This window comes from Cibotium barometz, chromosome 49 (assembly GCF_041138505.1).
Source record: "Cibotium barometz isolate CiBa-2024 chromosome 49, ASM4113850v1, whole genome shotgun sequence".
NCBI classification, from domain to species: domain Eukaryota; kingdom Viridiplantae; phylum Streptophyta; class Polypodiopsida; order Cyatheales; family Cibotiaceae; genus Cibotium; species Cibotium barometz.
In genome coordinates, this window is record NC_141094.1 from 17,796,520 (window position 1) to 17,815,874 (window position 19,355).

A 19,355-nucleotide genomic window follows, 5' to 3' on the forward strand; every position below is an offset into this window, starting at 1 on the left:
TAACCCCTAAGTCATGTAACGCTTTATATTTGTTTCCTTTTCCCATGGAGATCCATCAGCATGTTTCCATCAGCATTCAAAAACTGCACGTACTGTTTTTTTTTAAAACATCGAGGGAGAAACAAAGAATGTAATATTATCGTCTTCAAAAGAGCTAGTGGCTCTATGAGACCAAAAAGTAGTACAAAGAATCTATGAGAATATTGAGTCTGGGAAATTGAAGAGGATAAAAACCCCATGCAATGTGTGTGTGTGTGTGTGAGAGAGAGAAAGAAAGAAAGAAAGAAAGAAAGAAAGATATATTAACGTCTGCAAGAGGCCAAATTGGCCTATGAGACAAACAAGTAGTACAATGATGTTCCTCTAGTCATCAAGAGGAAAATGTGGAGTGAGAATAAAATGTACAAGTATGACAACACGACCATAGGGGACTCAATAGTGGTGTACAAACGAGAGGGTGTGGATGGAGTACTAGGGCTACTAATGCATCTCTATATGCTGAAGGGGTGATACAAGTATGATATGTTATCTACTCCTAACTCCATCCAGTCCCATAGTCTGGGTACAATATGTCATACATCCGATCTGAGGATGCCGTAAATGTCTGGAACATGCGTCCTGGATCAGAGCGAAAATGTGCTAGCTGCTCCTGGACCCCCTGCTGTTGTCGAGACCGGATGGCCGCGATCTCTCTGTGGTGTAGCCGTGGTGTCTGGTAGCTGGCTAGTCTGGGTTGTCGCCTAGCTCGAATCTCCTCCGCTCGCTGAGATGTCACTCCCAATGTGTGTGGCTGGGCTACTGGTGCCAATCTTTGGAAGAAGTCAGTCAACTAGGATTGTCTTCCTCCGCTATGATGTGCGGGTGTCTGAAGTAAGATCTCCCTGTGTCTCTGTAGTGCTAGTAGTAGTCTGCCTAGCTGTCTCTGGTCCAATCTCTCCCAGATCTGTCTAAGTGATGTGGTCCCTCTAAAAACCTCAGGATAGCATGCCCTGATCTCCTGCAAAGCACCACACTGGCAAACAAAATGCTCCTCTGTCTCTACCCCCGTCTGGCATAATCTGCAAATGCGCTCTGCTCGAGGGATGCGTGCTGCTCTCCCAGTCTCGATCTCTAGTTGGTGTGATGAGACCCTTAGTCGCCCAATAGCTACTCTGGCTCCATGTGATAAGTGGACCTCCAAGTATCGTGGTCGTTGGATGAAGCCGTCTGTGGAGGTGCTCAAGAAGTGGTCTCTGTAGTAGAGCATCTTCGTCGGGAGTGGCTAACTGGGAGATAGTCAAGTCTCCTGTATGTGGCCCTGCCAAATGTCATGTCTCATGACTTTGTTCTCCTCTGTCTAAGAGAGGCGTCTGTGTGGTGCAGCTAGGTCATATTGTAAGGGTGGTAATCTATCAATATCAATCCTGTGTGATGATATCCACTGTACCACCTGGGAGTACCATGACCAGGTATGTCCCTCCTTAGCAAGCTGCCTGGATGCCTCAAAAGCAGCCCGAGATACCCGATTTAGTGGGAGCTCCCGCATCCTGTGTATAAAAGATATAGTCTGGAACATGGCCTCTACTAACATAGGTGGTACAGCAAACTCGGCTCGAAGGATATCATGTGGTACTGAAGGTTTGCTGCGGATCATCCGTGAGAGCATTAAAATTTGAGGGCGCTCTATGTGTGTCCATGAGGATGTAGCCAAACCTGGTGCCCATACTGCTGCTGCATACATCAATGCTAGAGTAACTAGTGTATCAAATAGCCACCCCTTAGTACGGGGCTCCTGGAAGTGTGCCTGGTGACACTGGCGTTCCAAAATTGCTAGTGCTGCGTACCCTCGTATCGCTCTGTCTCTGGCTGCCTGTGCCATAGAGAATCTCCCTGATGAGTTGGTAAATGTGACCCCAAGGTATACATATGAGCCCACCACCTCTACCTGTCCCCGGGCTAGTGTAAGGATAGTCTGGCATCTGACTGCTGCTGATGTATGAAAGACCATAACCTTGGTTTTCCCAAGGTTCACTGTGAGTCCTCGCTCCGCACAGAAAGTATCCAGGGCCTGTAGATGCCTTTGTAGCCTTGTCCGAGTATCCGACATAAGAATGATATCATCAGCATATAATAGAATGTGTACAGTCGTACCTGAGATGTCAATCCCAGAGCCTCCTCCGTGTATGATGTAGTTTGCTACCTCGTCGATGTATAAGCCAAAGAGTGTCGGGGAGAGAGGGCAGCCCTGCTTCACACCAATGGTGTGGCAATCATATTTGATAGTCCCCCTGGGCATCTAACTCGTCCAAACACTTGCTCATATAATCTGTAAATCCCCCACATCATGTCGGGGGGTATGCCCAGTGTCTGTAAGCGGTGGAAGAGGCGCTCTCTCGGGATTGTGTCGAAGGCGTTGCGGAAGTCCACAAAACAGCAATAGAGTCTCTGTCTCCGTGCTTGAGTTTGGTCAATCAGGCATCTCAGGGTGAAAATGTGATCAATAGTAGAGAAGGCTCGCCGAAAACTTGCCTGACCAGGGGCACGAAGCCCCTCCCTCTTAGCGTGTGTGCTCAATTCTGCCTCTAGGATAACCCCATAGAGTTTGGCCAGGGTATGACCAATCATGATAGTCCTGTAATTACCGGGGTCCAACATGTCCCCAGCTTTGTGGATCGGTACAATAGTGTGCATCGTCCACTCAGTCGGGAAACCTTCTACCAGAGCCCTGTTAAAAAGGTAAGCAATAAAAGGAGAGAGTGTGTCAGTTGCATAAATGAAATGCTCACCCTGTAAAACCGGTGTGATCCTCAGCTCTCCCATGTTGGAATCTATGTATAGCTCGAGATACCATATCGGTAGTAAAGAAAACTGATGAGGTCGGTGGAGTCTCGGCGGGGCGAGGGATGAGTGGTTGGTGCGGAACATCATAAAGCCCTTTTGCATAACTCTGCCAGCGTTGAGGATCAGTAATCGGGGTGGGGGGGCGTGGCTCTCTGAGTCGTCGCCAAGCAGTGGCTGCATCTTTGCTCATGAGCATGTGGTAGATGTCCCAGTATTGAGCCTCCTCATATGTAAGTGACGTGTAAGAGACCGCATCTGTCTACTCGCCTGCTATTGTGTTATTTCCCCTTTCGCTATCTGGGCTCGGAGATGTCGATGAAGCTCTCTGCACTCATTATCATACCATCTATTGTGGGGCATGTCCCCGGATCTAGGTGGCTTCCCTGTCTAGAGATGGTGTGGAAAGCTGTGGCTAGCTGCTGTGTGCAGTATGTGTGAAAGCTGGGCCGTTAGTACATCGATGGGTGCTGTAGGGTCCATACCAAAGAGGCCATCATGTACTTTTGAATCATAAACATCTGCAAGCTCCCGGGTAAAGTGGAAGATGGTACGAGATGCCTGAGTGGTTGGGGGTGGTAGATCAAGAGAGCCCCTAAGAGAAAAAGCCAAATAAGTATGGTCCACACCAATGGGGCATGTAGGGATAGTGAAAGAGTCTATCAGGTCTGTGCTCTCCCGCGAGCCCAATATGTAGTCCACAGTGCTGCTGCCTCTTGATGATGGGAAACATGTGAGTCTTCCCGATTCTTGCCATTGTGACATCCCGTTATAAATAACGAGATGGTGTCTAGCTCCCAGGTCCAAAAGGTGTTGCCCATAACCTATACTGTCTGGCCCACTGCCCTCTGACATCCTCGTGGTCCCTGCATCTACATCGTCTAGTGCCTGTAGGATGAGGGGATGTGTGAAGTCGAATGATTCACACTATCGATTCTGTGTGCGTGCATTGAAGTCCGCCATCAGGAGAACCTCCCCCATGGTCGAATAGTGTAGGATATCTGCGGATAGAGTGGCGTATGGGGACTAACTAGGAAGGGCCCCTCTCTCCTCTCCTCCTCCAATCTGGTCTTCCATGTGACCTGTGTTGAATCTCGACCCCTTCGGCGGGAAGTAGCATATTGCCAAGTAAACTGTTCTCACCTCTGAGAGCTGTAGGCTAATCCACATGTAGCGTGCCTCTAGGTCTCTCGACACCACCCTGATACGCTGGTGTAGTGCTCGTCCGAATAGTATAGCGATCCCACCTGAGCCTCTGGAAGTCCCTTGTCGCATCACTTGTCTATACACTGATTCCCACTGGTACCCTGCTACCCGTGGTAAGCCTCTCTCTGGGCTTTCATGTGTCTCTGTCAGAAACATGATGTCCCGGTTCTCCATAACCTCCTCTAGTCTGCCTGGATGTGTCCATAGAGCCCCATTGCAGTTCCAAACTGCTGCATATATCTCCTTGTGCTTCTTGATAATTTCCTGTGTCCCATAGGCCATATGGCGCTATGCTACCATCTTGCCCTCTATGTATACATGGCCGTCTCTGTAATGTGCCTTTTTCCCTTTAGCACGTGCTGCTTTAATTTGTGGCATGCATGATTTCCTATGTTGTCTCTACATCCAAGTTAGGTCATCATCGAAGTAGATGGGGTCCCCTGATAGGTTTCTCAGAATAACTCTCTGTCTCATGAAGGTTTGCCTGCTCACTTCGTCTGCGAACTGTAGCATTAGGGCTTTACTTTGGGTGGGGTCCTTGGGTGGGGCTGTCCTCCATATCTTGGTGAATGGAAGTGGTGCATCCTCCGCATGGCCTAATTTTATGCATAAGTTTCGGCCGTCCGCCTCAGGGGTGCACCCCTCTGTCTCTGGAATACCTGTCACGCGTATGTTCAAGCGACGGATTCTCCTCATCTTCTCTTTATGTACTGTGGATTGGACCATGTGCGTGTCCTCTTGTACTTCTTTCTTAATGTTTTTCTTGACCACTTCCACCCATCCTTCTCTTACTGCTTCCATCTTGCCCACTATTACAAACGGGTGTAATTGTGACATTTTTCGATGGAAATGAACATGTAAAAAATCTCCAAAAACATCGATATACACGTCGATACAAGCATCGATACAAAACCGTCGATACCTGCATCGAAATACATGTATAAATATGCCATCACTACCAAGGTCGAAAAAACTTACTATTTTACGGCATTCTTTTCGACGTCGATACCAACTATTATTTCGACAAATATTTCAAGGTCCACAGCGAGACATATTTCAAAGGATAAAGGTTTTATTTATTTTTTGAATAATGGTACACTAGGTGCAGTCTTGCACACACCTGAATGCACCACTATGCCAGTTTTAAAGAGTACTCTCTTGTTCTGTACTCAAAGGCCACAAAACTTGAATTTTTATTAAGTAGAAGAAGTTACATAGCTCATGGAGCCGACAAAAATATGTTTACAAAAAGGATCATTGTAAGGTTCCTCCTCAGCCCTAAAAGATGTATAAGCTCTCATCGTAGTCCCCTGTATTCATCCCCTATTTCAAAATGCAAGAAAACATTGTTTTCCCTTGTTTTTGTCCTAGAGAGAGAAAATATTCTAGAGAGAGATGATATAAAATTGAGATATTTTTGGATACAAAGTTTCTCCTAATATCTAAGATGAATTTCCCTGAAATAGAAGTTCAAAAAGAATTTTCCATGTTCATTAGAAATTAATTGAAAATGTGTATCAAAGACCTAGCCTAAGGGTCCACATTTTCAGAAATTTTTGACTAAGGTCCAAAGCCGGAACCGACTTCTTTGCCCATTTCTAATAACAAAGCATCAATTGGTCTTCTTGGAACCGGGGCTTCCGGAGATGTCGGTCATGCCATACCTTCCTTTGGTTTTGTTCCACCTCCAAAGCCTGGTTTGCCAATGCTTGGGTTTCGTCTACGATGGTCAGACGGAGCACAGAGGCACTTTAGGAAGTATCCTCCTGGCGGGTGGTCCCTACGCAGTAAGGTCCATGGTTAAATTCGAAGGGCAAGATGGCCTCCAGACCGTGGACCAACTGAAAGGGATTATGGCGTGTCGTAGATTTGAAGGCGGTTTGGTAAGCCCACAAGGTGCCTAGGAGAGTCTCGGACCAGTGAGTTGGGTGTTGATGGCACATCTTTCGGAGTAAGTGACATTGCACTTTGTTTGTGCTTTCCGCTTGCCCATTGGCCCGGGGGTAATAAGTACATGACTTCCGATGGAAGATCTTTTACCGGCTTAGTAAGGTGGTAAGGACTTCATTGATGAAGTGGGAACCTATGTGCTGGTGACTTCATGTTGACTTCCAAGGGGCAGCCAAAGCGGACAAAGATGTGCTCGTATAAGAACCGAGTCACTGTGTTAGCCGTGCAATCCTTATTTGCTGAAGTTTAAAGACTAGTTGAGAGAGAAGATTATGAACCTTGCCATATATTTTACCTTTTGAAGAAAACTCATGAGTTGTTTGGTATTTCTGGGAGGAGGCATATTAATTAGAGCTTTCACTTTTTTCGGATCAGGTTCTATCCCTTGTTCAGACACTACATGCCCTAAAAGAGTAACTTTCCTCTCTCCAACATGACATTTTTTAGGATTCAGCTGACCTCCTAACTGATCCAACCTTCTAAAACCTATTTCCACTTTATCCAAATGTGTAGACGTATTGTTGTATAACCTGTTTCCCATTTTTGGATAGCCCTCATAGCTATCAACCATGGCCTTCCAAGTATGATGGGGTAGCCATCTCTCTTTGTTGGCATCACATGCATATCCACTTCAGATTTTGTACTACATATTGTAATTTTCAGAGCTTGTATGACTCCAACACACCTTACCCTAGAATTATTGGCCAACTTGACTTTGAATGGAGATGAGTGTGTCTTCAAACCAAGTTTATTCATGGTATCCTCAGTCATAATGTTGACTTGTGCTCCACCATCTATGTATACCTTTGAAATCCCATGTCCTTTTATCCAAGCATCCAAGGTGGGTTCCACAATACCTCTATGATGTTGATGATTTTGTCAGCTCCCTGAATTGGCTGAACAGGTGGATTTATTGGGACGGATCCTACTTTCACAGGCCTTCTTTCTTGCATAGGTGGTGGGGGTAGACCACCCTCTTGATTAAATACCTTTCCTACTTGTTCCGGTCTCTTCAATATGGCTGGTCTGATTTCTGGTATGATTTGGGTAGGAACTATTCTCCCAGGATCTCCTCTAGGATATGGACAATTGTTTATTCCATGACCTCTTTCATTACAATTGTAGCATACATATTCCTGTTGTTGCCTCCTTATTGGTCTATCTGGTTCCCTTTGAATAGCCTGTCTTTGTCCCAAACCTTGCATCATATGCAAATTCAGATTTTCTAGTTGTTGAGTAATCCCCTGAAGTAGATGAGAGTTTGTGGCATATCCTTGATTTGTCTCTACCCCTCAGAAATTTGATCATCTCTACCCCTACCCCTCATCATTTTTTGTTCAAATCTAATTTTCCTCTCCTTTTGCCTAGCTACAGTAATAGCTTCATCAAAATTCTAACGAAATTTACCCTGTACCTTACTTTTTAGAATCGGATGTAGTCGTTCTATGAATCTGTCTTTTTTCAGGAAATCAAGTGCAACTCCTTGTAGTGAAACTTTCCACTTTTCCTATAGGTCCTGAAATTGAGCTTCATATGTGTAATATTTCTCTAAAGTCTTTTGTTTGAGTTGTTGGAGATGAGTCCAAATAGCTTTTGAAGTTTCTCCTCTCCCATACTTTGTCATGAAGGCTTCCATAAACAGAGGCTAGCTATTCCGACTATCAGCAGGGCTCTGAACCATGCTTTGGCTTCATCGTTCAGAATTAAGTATGTAGTCCTCAGCTTCTCTTCAACTATATCCCTTCTTGATTGAAAATAGAAGAGTTCTAGCTCATCCAAAAAGTCCTGAACATTCTCACTTGATCCTCCATGAAAGATTGGTAAAGATCCCATTTGTAGCAGCAAATAAAGATCAGAAATAGCCTTGGAGCAAGATATAAAGTCTGTCCTCTGTGGGGCACCAAACTAATGGGTGAGTTTTTCCTAGAGATGGCCTCTACACCCCTAGGAAACAACAACCATTAGGTAACTAACCTACTAGCTCTCCCAAAGTGCCAGCAAGAGACCCTAGTAGGTGATCACTAGGATCAAAACATTCAACAAACTGAAGACCCTTTTCAAAAAAGAAAACTAAGTCCTATCCAAGGCAGCTCCTCTCTCTTCACCACTTGCAGAGCCCATATAATATCACATGACAAGGACTGGTCAAATCTGAAACTGATTCAAACACTTGCAGATAGAAATTCAGAAATTCAAGAAAGATGATATTCATATATGATTTGATTTACAAGCTTGAGATTGTAGACTCATGAAAACAAACAGCGAATCAGAGAATTAGAGAGAAGACTTCTTCCACCTGTATCTTGAAACGTGAAAATTCTTGAATTGTTGCATAGTCACCTGTATCTTCTGTTCTGAGCATACCAGAAACTGAGTAGCTTTCTCCAAGGCCAGGAAAGCATTGGGAGAGATTGCATATCAGCCACTTCATCGATCAGCTTCAGATCAGAGATTTAGAATTCCGAAAAAAACAGCGAATCAGAGAATCAGAGAGAAGGCTTCTTCCACCAGTACATGTCAATGTGCTCCACTATGAGGATATGGCTTCCTTTCTTAATGAATTGCTCTCCTCGACTTGTAAGTACATGCCTTCTTATTTTTGGAACTTTCTATCCACACATGGGTGTTGTACACATGTTAGGTGTGATGCCCATATTGCCAAAATGATATGAACTCGTGTTTCCCCTCTTCTAGAACTTGTCTTCAGTTATTTCTCTTCAAAAGATTCTCAAAAGGACAAGAAAGGGGCGCCTCCTAGTATCTCTCACTTTTGCTAAATTTAGTTCCATAATTCTAGCTACCTTTCTACATGGCATCGAGTTTGGCATCTGATGTGGATTCTCGCTTGGACAGCTTATATCCTGTGTACAACATATCCCAACTCATCTCTACAAATCAGGAAAATGTATGATTTGTTGAATCTGAAATCTGAATGTGAATTCAGAATTTTTGAATCTAAAATCTTGAATGTGAATTTTGTTCTAATTTCCTGAATTGTTCCTGACCTCCTCTTTACTTTGCTTTTGGCACACCTATGGTGAATACCTTCATATGTACAACCTACCTTGTAATCCATACTAGTCCAGTGGGAAAAAAACTTGGATTTATTCAACAAACTCCATGTCCATCCATGTCTTTGGCACCTGTTTACTTGAAAAAAAAGGGCATATGTACACTATGTACAGCATTCAGAGGGATCAGATTTTCTTGCATCATTGGCAGTGGTTTCATGTATCTCTTCCCCTGTGGCGGTTCATGACAAGCTCTCCTAGACCCACTGCCTTATAGTGTTTAGGTACCTCCATGATATCCAACATGTAGAATGTTAGACCTTTTACTGCTCGAAGCCAATCAAGGCCCCAGTCATGCAAAACTTCTGTTCTTCTGAGCCATGGTCGCCCAATTAGTAACAAGTAGGCCCCTTTGACCTCAGGCAAACGTATCCCACAAAGCCAAGAAAGAACAGAGTTCCTTGGATCACCACAGTGACGCTGTCCACTAAGCCTATGGGAGTCATCTCCTATTGGTCAGTCATCCTGACACAAAAGTTGGCAGGTCTGGTTACCTGGAGACCCACTACACGGAGTGTGAATTTGGGGATGAGGTTTACCCCAGAACCACCATCAACTATTGCCCTTGATAGAAGTGTACCATTGATTTCGACAATGAGACGGGGACTCTGGTAATCTATGAGAGAGGGGTTGGTGCGGCTGATACCCATGCATTCCGCAATGCGTACACCCTCAAGAAGAGATGGCCTACCGTTGTGAGGCTGTCCACCACTCGAATTTGGTGGGGTACAGTCTTGCTCCTCCAAGAGGGCACTCAGTTGTTGTCGCATGACGGGGCTCATCTGCAGAAGATCAAAAAGGTTCACTGCCACCATACAGTCCCTTAGCAGATCAAAAAGGTTCACTGCCACCATACAGTCCCTTAGCAGATCGTGAATGGGTAAGACTGGTGACTGTTGCTTGGGTTGCTAGAAGGAAGACGAAGTTGGTTTGTTAGATGCTGGAGAAGGCCTTGGAGATCCCTGAAAGCTTGCAAGAAGGATTGATCTATGATATTGTGTGAAGATCTTGCTATGCAAACGACGTTGAGGTCACCCAAACCTCCCACATGCAAGTTTATTCATTATTTTGTCACATATTACTCATATCCTTAACGCATTTTGTCGGAGCCTTAAGCTGACTGCCTTGGTGAGGACTTTGTAGGCAGTTCCAAGCAAGGTAATTGGCCCCCACTAGGTATGAAAAGGCAAGAGGATCAAAAAAATGGAAGATTAGGTTTGTGATGGTTGAAAAAAACAGTAGTTTTCTTCAACTGAAATCAGAGGGAGGGAGATAAGGGGTTGTGCACAGATGAATCTAGAGGGTGGGAGGCTAGCACAATGGCAGGGGACAGGGAATCTTGAAAGAATTGTGGGCCCATGGCTCCATAGTAAATCACTGCAATTCTAAGTTTGCAAACTTGTAGCTCTAAGGATGTTACATATGCCATTCACACCACAAAAAGGCCTTGTTTTCATTTTTGGAAACCATCTTACCTTCAAATCTGGGCGGCTTAGAAAAGCCCTTTAGTGGCCTCTCCCTCACATTTGGAAGTAACTGAGTTAGTTGATTTTGGTGGTTGATGCTCTTTCTATTATATGCAGTCCAAGTTAGTCCTATTACATGTTTTAAAATTTGGATGGCTTTAACGTGCTGTCACCTTCAACAAAGAGACTCTGAACTGACTTCACAGTTTATGATGGTTCTTTAGATGCTCATCGCCAAGTGCTTTGTGATTGGATTGATGGAACTGATGGGCTGGCATGTGCATTTGATTTCACAACGAAAGGAATACTTCAAGCTGCAGTTTGCGGAGAACTCTGGCGCTTAAAAGACGCGCAGGGAAAACCTCCAGGACTGATAGGTCAATATGAGTGCAGTGTTATAAACGGGCACTTTGGTTTCCTTGCTTCTATTTGCTTACACATTCCTAGTTTCATGGTTTCTGAAGATAGTTTTCATGCTCAGTAAGATATAATTTTTTTAATTATTTACTATTATTTTTCAAAATGATGAAATGAAGGCAGGATGGTATCCTCAAAGGTCAGTGACATTTATAGACAATCATGATACTGGGTCAACACAAAGGCACTGGAATTTCCCTGATGACAAGGTGGTGTTAGGATATGTTTATATCCTTACTCACCCTGGTATCCCTTGCATTGTAAGTCACTCTCAAAAACCTTGTGATTTCGTAAATTTTCATCAACCACCCAAACAAAGGGAAAGTCATCCATGGGAAATGTGATTATGATTTTTGGTCCTTTTTTCTTCTTAGCATCTGATAGTAATACGTATTGATTTGTAGTTCTATGACCACTTTTTCTCCTGGGGTCTCCAAAAACAAATTGGAGAGCTGCTACAACTGAGGAAAAGAACTGCTATAAATGCCACAAGTAAGATCAACATTGAAGCAGCAGAGGCGGACATGTATGTTGCTAACATTGACAATAAAGTGCTTGTGAAGCTTGGTCCAAGGTTTGCATATAACTACCCCTGAGAATTTTATTGATAGATAAGAGGAAGAACGTAAGACCTGTTTTATTGCCTCCTGTGTAATCAAGTAGACGCATCATGTAACATGATGTTCTTGGCTTCAGATTTGAGATGGGACCTTTGATTCCTGACTCCTCAAAATGGAGGCTAGCGACATCAGGCAAAGATTTTGCTGTTTGGGAGACGACGAAGACGCAAACGGTAGTCCAAAACAACAAGAAAGATACAAAAGAAGATGTGCCTTGCACTCCCAAAAGCAATCCACAGCATCTGAAGTCTTCCCATCCACTAAAACTAAGTGGCAAGATGTCTTGTAGTACTGTGAGACGGATTCTTGATGAGGTTCCAGAGCTTGTTCAAGATGATGAAAGGAGCCATGACCTGATAGATGATTGCAACACATGTGACTAGTCCAAAAGGGCACTTATGACATCCAATCTCTAATTAGTTATGTAGATGCTTCAAAGTTGTTGACATCAATCTGTGACAGAGCTTGTTGAAATTGTACATGACTAATGAAATGTAATAGCATAAATTTTATCAATAAAGTACTTAAGAGGGCCACACATGAAATTTTATAAACATCTCTAGTTTTTGGGCTACGTAACATTTTGCTGCAGCACTCGAGTGCAGAAACTAAGGGCAAACAAATCTTTAAAAAGTAAATCTCTCTCTCTCTCTCTCTCTCTCTCTCTCATAGACCCTTTGGGTCTTTAGTATATGTTAATAACGTTGATGTGCCCAGGAGACCTGCCTCTATAGCCCATCCGAAACACACCACCGTGAGGAGGGGCTAACCACCAAGCACCACAACCCATCACAAACACCAACCGAAGATACTAGTCTACTCAATTGATGTCCTCTAATTCTCAGCTGACACAGACGGACACTTGAACACACTCCAAACTCTTCAAAACTGCATAGCTGACTACTTGAGACGTCCTCCCAGGTCAGCACCAACCACCTAGAGCTTTGATATGCACTCCCAAGTCTCTAGATGACTTCAGTTGATCACTAGCTGACCAAATCCACCCTTAGCTGACACAAACTAGTCAGATGTTGATTGTAAACCAATTCGGAATGCTGACGCGAACACTAGTCCAAAATGAGTCCTCTTGGCTCCTCTACTATCCTCCAGCATCAGCTAACCTGAAATCCACAACCCCAGCACCTTCCTGAACACTGTCACTAGTTTGACTGCTTTGATTGAACCAGACTCGGCTGACAGAAACAAACTAAAACTGACTCAGAAATCCCCCTTAGTTAGATTAAGGCCTTTCCGTGTCCATTGACACCTCCTAACTCCTAAAGACTTCAATTCTCTCCAAGATTCAACTCCTTACACTCACAATTGACAGTAGCTAACAGGGAATTCCTTTCTCCTCAACTCTACCTGACTACTGATAGCTGATTGTTAGAACTAAACCTAGAAGTTTCCCCTTCAACACAAGAGACCAAAACCCCTCGTGAACCCCCACGACTGACTCCTATTGGGCCTCAGCTGATCTAGGCTGACTCCCTTCTGACCTTACATAGTCCTTAGATGACACCTAAACCACTAGCAGTGCCCAATCTATCAGACTGACCCTTGACTGGTATTGAATGGTCAGCTCAGACCTCACAAGTGTTCAACTAAGCAAAATCTTTATTTCCACAATGTCAGCTGACCTCTCTTGATTAACAGTTGACTCCACCTACCCTATCAGAACCTATTGACTCAAACACAAGCTAATTGACACAATTCAGATCAATCAAAGTCAGCTCTTCACTACAGTTGTTTTTTCCTCAACAAAGCTCTATCAAAACAACACTGATAAAACAAAAAATCTAAGAATTCATCGATCCAACACAATCAAGATTTCTATGTATATTAATAACTGAGCTAGGCATCAATATCCTTGAGATTTGGGGATTCAACAGATAAGAGAAAACATAATGGAACCAAGAGACCTCCACAGTTTTTGCCCCAACAAAAACCCTGTATTACTCAATTCCACAAGACCAACAACAACAATAAAACTGCAGCTATAACCTGCAGACTTCCACCAACAAATACTGTAAGAGATTGTTGAGTAAGGCTTGAGCCAGCAGTCGAAGTTCCAATAGAGTTGCTATTTAGAGGTCCTAGGGAACCCACCTCCTACAAGACTCTCTATCACGTGTGCAATCACTGCTCTGGGCAAACCCAAATCTCCTCCAACAATACCCCGTGTTACCTTCTTCTCAAAAAACAAACAGATTTCAAAATAGCCCGCTATCTCAAAGCTGCTTCACCATAAAAAACCCTTTGCTTGCACACGATTCTCACACCCCATTTTTTCCTCCACAACCCTTAGCTCTCACACCCCATTTTTCCCTCCACAATCAAGCTCATAAAACAAAACAAAACTAACCTACTGTCTCGCTTCCTGCCGCCATGCGATATTCTCCTACCTCTTCTGTACATGCAAGTACTTTTTCTTCTATTAGCTAGAGTGACAATGGCTAGTTCCCTTTTAGAAAGTGGCCATGCAACAATCCCTTCTTCCTAAGGCTTCAAACCATATTCTATACTTTGTTTCTTATTCTTGGGGTTGGGGTGGACATCTTTATTGGGCATATTCTCTGAGCGAAAAATCCTATCAACGCCTTTCTTCTTTCTTTCTTTCTCTTATGATCCTTGGTGATACATGAGATGCCACAAAGATGTACTACGACATAAGGTAGACGGTAGACAAGAGTGACATGTACTGAGCTCCAACTACATTCATTGTATACACGGGTCCAAGTACTTAGGCCCATTTTTCTTTGGTAGATGTTTTTCATGTTTTGACATCCAGTTATTCATTGATCATATGTGATCATTGTTGGTCTTATAGACCCTTTGGATCTTTCGTGGATGTTTAATTCAATCTCTCTCTCTCTCTCTGCTAGATGATAGGAGTGGGTGGGATCGGCCCCCCACCCCCCCCCTTGCAAATACATGGAGGATAGCCAAGGATATGATATGAGACCGGCCCCTCATCTTGGGGATGATCTTACCCTGGCACAGGTGGCACACCGACGTGAGGCAATGGTGATAGTTCATGAGGCCCTATCTACAAAGATGGTAGGGTCATTATCACTGAGCACGGTCTTGAATAGGGATGTAGGGTCTATGAGACCAAACACTTGAGGTTAGTAGTATGGATTTGTAATGGCACCTTGTGGTCGAATCGAGGAGGTTTGAGCGAGATTCTCACAGGCAAGGATGCCATTTTTTATACAAAGACTCATCATACATAGCCGGGTCTGCACATTAGGAGTGTGTGGCTCATGAGGGATAGATGTCCTTTTTAGATCCCATTTCTGGCAGATTCTTAGCATTGTTAGAAGGACGAGGATGCATGGTATCTTTGAGTGTGGCTATAGCTTAGTGGTGACAAAGTTATCCACATTGTTGTGTGTTATTTTGCACCAAGCTACTCCCCTTATGCCACATGGCATGGCTAGTCACCGTACTTACCATTATATGGGGATATTATAGAGTTCCTACTCGGAGACTTCAACGCTAGAATGGGGAGTCAGCAGGTCCCACTACTCAATTTGGACAACCCTATAAGACTAGAGGAGTTGGACATCATTGACAGAGGGCTGCAGAGATCATCACAGGACCATGAGGAGGTCATGTTGTATGGGAGACATTTCTTAGAGCTGGGAGCTGCACATGGTCTTGTTATCTATAATGGGATGTCCTGATGGCCCTATTAGGAGATACCAGCACCGTGGACTACCTAATGGGATCTTTGACTTTGACACACCTTGTCCCTGACGTCTCCATCTCGCCACCCCCTTTTAAGTTGACCATGCCAACCTCTCTTCCACTCTTACCTGCACACAACTCGTCGCTCTGCCACCACCCCCCAACTCACATTACACCCAGGTCCACTTTGATTATGAGAGCTGACCACATCTACCGCCAACTCCAAGATGTGGAACCTACTGTCCCCCTACCCGCCCTCACATCACAACTCACCACCATACTCCACACATTTTCCACCACTTCTTTTATCTACACGCTACAGTCTACTGCCAAGCCACCTTGTGGTTCCATGTGCCATAACAATTGGTATGATGATGATTGTCGAGACACATGCTCTCGTCTTAAGCATGAGGTATGGATTGGGCAAATCACGAAGTGCCACAAGCGCAACGAATTTCTTAGCGCCTCACCCAATGCAAGAAACGAGAGTTCTACGCTCGTTACACTGACTCTTCTTAGGGCCAAACTGCAAAGAGGCCTAGAGAAAGCTCTGAGAACACATCCTACCAACACGTCTCACCTACCTAGACACATGGCACTCCTATGTATGCTTCCTCTTATCTTATCCCCCATCAACCACCTCTATCCCCACGAACACCACCTTCTTCACAAAGGGCATGGTCCTCAAGGCCATTCATAGACTACATAATGGGTGAGCCCGGGATCATGAGGGACTGACTGTCGAGTACATCTCACATGCCGATGATACCCTGGTGCCCTTACTGGCCGACATATTTAATAGATACCTTTTTGAAGGATTTCCACCCTCTTGGTCCGCTAACACCATCACTCCCATCCTCAAAGCTAGAGATCCACTTGATTTTAATAATTATAGGATGATCATGATTGGCCACACATTGAGAGGCAGATATCAGTTCATTTGTAGAGAGACAAGGATGTAGAGCCTCAGGACAGGTAGGCTTTCGGAGGAGCTACTGTACCCTTGACCATATCTTCACCCTTCATGCCATCATGGGGGAGGGTAGAGCACGACATCAAAGGATTTACTGTTGCTTTGTGGATTTCCGCAAAGCTTTTGATATTGTACCCCAAGCCCGCCTCCTACATCATCTATAGGAGATAGGAGTCGCATCCTGACATGCATTATCACTCTCCATGAGTCTATCACCAGACAAGTGAGAGCCCGAAGAGGTACATTGTAGGAGTTTTCCAGTACTATTAGGGTGAAACGATGCTACTCTATCACCCACTCTTTTTGGTCTCTACATTGATGAGATTTCGAGCTTCATTGACGAATTAGGTGGGGCTTGTCCCACACTGGCAAGCATATTGATCCCCCTACTACTTTATGCATATGACATCCTCCTCCTTTTAGATTCCAATATTATCTAAATAGAGTTTGTTGAAACCCTGATGGTAGTGGATGTACTTTTCCATACAGTCACATACCTCCATTGCATTAGTCACATGGATTTCCACAGGTACCTGAGGCTTACTTTAGAGACCTTGAGATAGCTAGCACTCGAGGGCCACCCTGGAGTATGGTATGCTTTAGTTTCCACTTGGTTCTCAATATGTGGGCTTTGCATGGACTGCCTCCCCGGCCATTTAGTATAGTTTGGACTCCCCTTTTCTCCAATCTCTCACGAGGACACCAACTAGGTCATCTGGTTAGATCTTCTCAGCCTCTACACCCATTGCACATGGATCACGCATTTGGAGCACCTTTGGAGCTCCCAAAAATGAAGATGCACTTCCATAGAGATCACTTCCTCATGCTCAAGGTGGATTCATCCAACAGAGCAGCCAGGCTACCTAGGTGTTCACATCTGCGAATTGCGATTGGCCAGATATGGGTTTCATCCCACCGCCTGTAGAGTTGAGTGCATCGTACGAGTTGGGAAGCTCATATGGAGACGCAGGGAGGAGAGGATCTGTCGATTATGCCACACACAGGTTAAGACAAAGGAGCATTACATGTCACTGCCTAGTATACTATGAGAGCCGTGCACCAAATTGTGGCTATTTGATACGCTTGTCACACCGACCCTCCTGTACGGAGCTCCAATTTGGGGGCCCAGCATACATCACAAATCTCAAAGAGGGATGGATGAGGGATGGAGGCAAATGGAGAGACCACTGATTATGATGATTACTCCAACAAGGCTAGTAGAGACTCACCCAATCATAGAAGATCCTCCCAACATGCTAAAATGTTATCTAGAATATCTCAATTTAGTCACTAGGAAGTTCACCTAGGAGTGATTATCACATGGGATAGCCAAGGCATTGGAGTATCACCAATTGATAATCAAAGAGGGTGATGAGTACAAGATGGCTTTCCGAACCGAGAAGGGTCTCTACCACTACTTGGTTATCAAGTAGGATGTAAGAAATGTATCCTTCTACCTCGACAACAACTATCTTGCATCAACGTTCTAGCTTGAAGCCATTACAAGCACTAGAGAGATAAATGAGTTAACTACTTTAATACAAATAGCATTAGGAGCATATATAATGCTATTTGTATTAACTACCTTATCTCTTTGCTCTTGTGTGTGTGTGTGAGAGAGTGCAAGTGTGTGAGGGAGAGCTTGTAGGTCTATCTTCACCACCATGGCTCTTGAGGTGTGAGGAGGAGCGTCCTTGAACTACTTCTACAAATCACGAAGTGAAAATCTTGGGAGTTGTTGGAGAGAGCTTTGCTACAAAAAAGGGGTTGGGTGGCGTCTCTTGGGAAGCTACAAATGGACTACTATATCAATCCCCACGTTTGTCAGAGGGTACATCTTCACTTTAACCCTAATTGTGTTAGTAAATAGGCTTAACATTGGTGCCGCTACCGGGGGGAGAGGCACGATGTCTTAATCCTTCTTGATGGTTCATTATTAGCAATTCAAGTATTTTCCATCATTTGAGTCCTACTGTATGTAGGCATTATAGCAAAGGTTGAGTGAAGGGAAAGAAAGGATAAGGTTGGTTCACCCAGAAGGGAAAGAAAGGATAAGGTTGGCTCACCTAGGGATCTGGGTGGTGTTTTGGTTGTTTTTTGCTTTGATTTGTTGTTTGTGAGTGATTATTTAGTTGATTTTGTTGGATTTGTGTTTTTAAAGTCAATTATAATAGGTTTTTGAGTCAGCATTGTTTTAGTTAGTTCTTTAAAGGTAAGTGTTTATAAAAAGTACAGTGAGCATTAGATGTTGATTAATCTTGAAAAAAATGAAAATTTGTTAATTAAATTGCATTTATGATTGCATTATCATCTTGCGTTAACAAATTTAATTTTAGTGTTAACTGTCACTTTTTAGTTTTCTTTAACAATGAGATTTGTTTTGTTCATAACTCGAGTTCTTGGACATCCAAGGCCACTGTTGAAATGGAGATATAGCTTGCATTAGCTTTTATTTTGTATATTGACTAAGTTTAACTCGGATAAATTAGGACTTATTGAGAATTTCTCTCTTTGTTACACTAAGAGTATATAGAGAGTGAAAACCTCTTTGTGAGAACCTATAAACAATGCTTATTTACTTGCGATGTTTGGGTGTAGCACCTAAACATGTTTATTTTGATAATCCTATCATCCACTAGAGCTTGATGGTGTTTGCTTTAATCAAGGCATGCTTCTTTGCTTTTGGGGAGCTAACTCATTGTTGAGAGTGTGAAGCAATAAAAGAACGAGGACATCATTATGGATGAAAGAAAGGTGCATCTAGATTAGCCTTGGATTATCATAATTAGCCTTGGATTAGGTTGATTAGCCTAGGTTTAGAGATAAGAGAGTAATTAACTTGTATTATGATGGGTGTCAAAAGGTCAACATGTGTCAAAAGGTACAATACTCCTAGAGCACATGCCTTTTATAGTCCCAAGACCCATGTGCCAATCCCACATGTAAATGACTCTAAGTCCATGTGCCTACGCCCATCCCATGTACATGTGCATCCTAAGAACGCTTTGTTACAAACCATCCCCTCCTTCATCCTCAAAATCGAAGGGTGGTCGTGCACAAAACAAATACAAAGGCTATATGCAATGAACTAAATACATGACCAAGTGTCACCATCGTAGAGAACCAATACCAATACAAGAAT

The 19,355-nt window shown here is 43.7% G+C and overlaps 1 protein-coding gene and 1 pseudogene across 2 annotated transcripts in view; one reads left to right on the forward strand and one right to left on the reverse strand.

The window, feature by feature from the left end:
* Positions 1-12,083, forward strand: part of LOC147610365 (alpha-amylase-like) — a 38,627-nt gene extending 26,544 nt beyond the window's left edge. Inside the window, exons 5-8 of one of the 2 annotated variants that reach the window (XM_086786028.1) lie at positions 10,735-10,887; positions 11,051-11,187; positions 11,332-11,501; positions 11,624-12,083. In XM_086786028.1, coding sequence (XP_086642154.1) covers positions 10,735-10,887; positions 11,051-11,187; positions 11,332-11,501; positions 11,624-11,930 — 767 coding nt within the window. In that variant the 3' untranslated portion in view covers positions 11,931-12,083. The remainder of the gene's footprint in view (positions 1-10,734; positions 10,888-11,050; positions 11,188-11,331; positions 11,502-11,623) is intronic. The other variant, XM_086786029.1, reaches the window with a different exon arrangement.
* Positions 24-4,708, reverse strand: LOC147610366 (uncharacterized; annotated as a pseudogene).
* Positions 12,084-19,355: the final 7,272 nt, after the last annotated feature.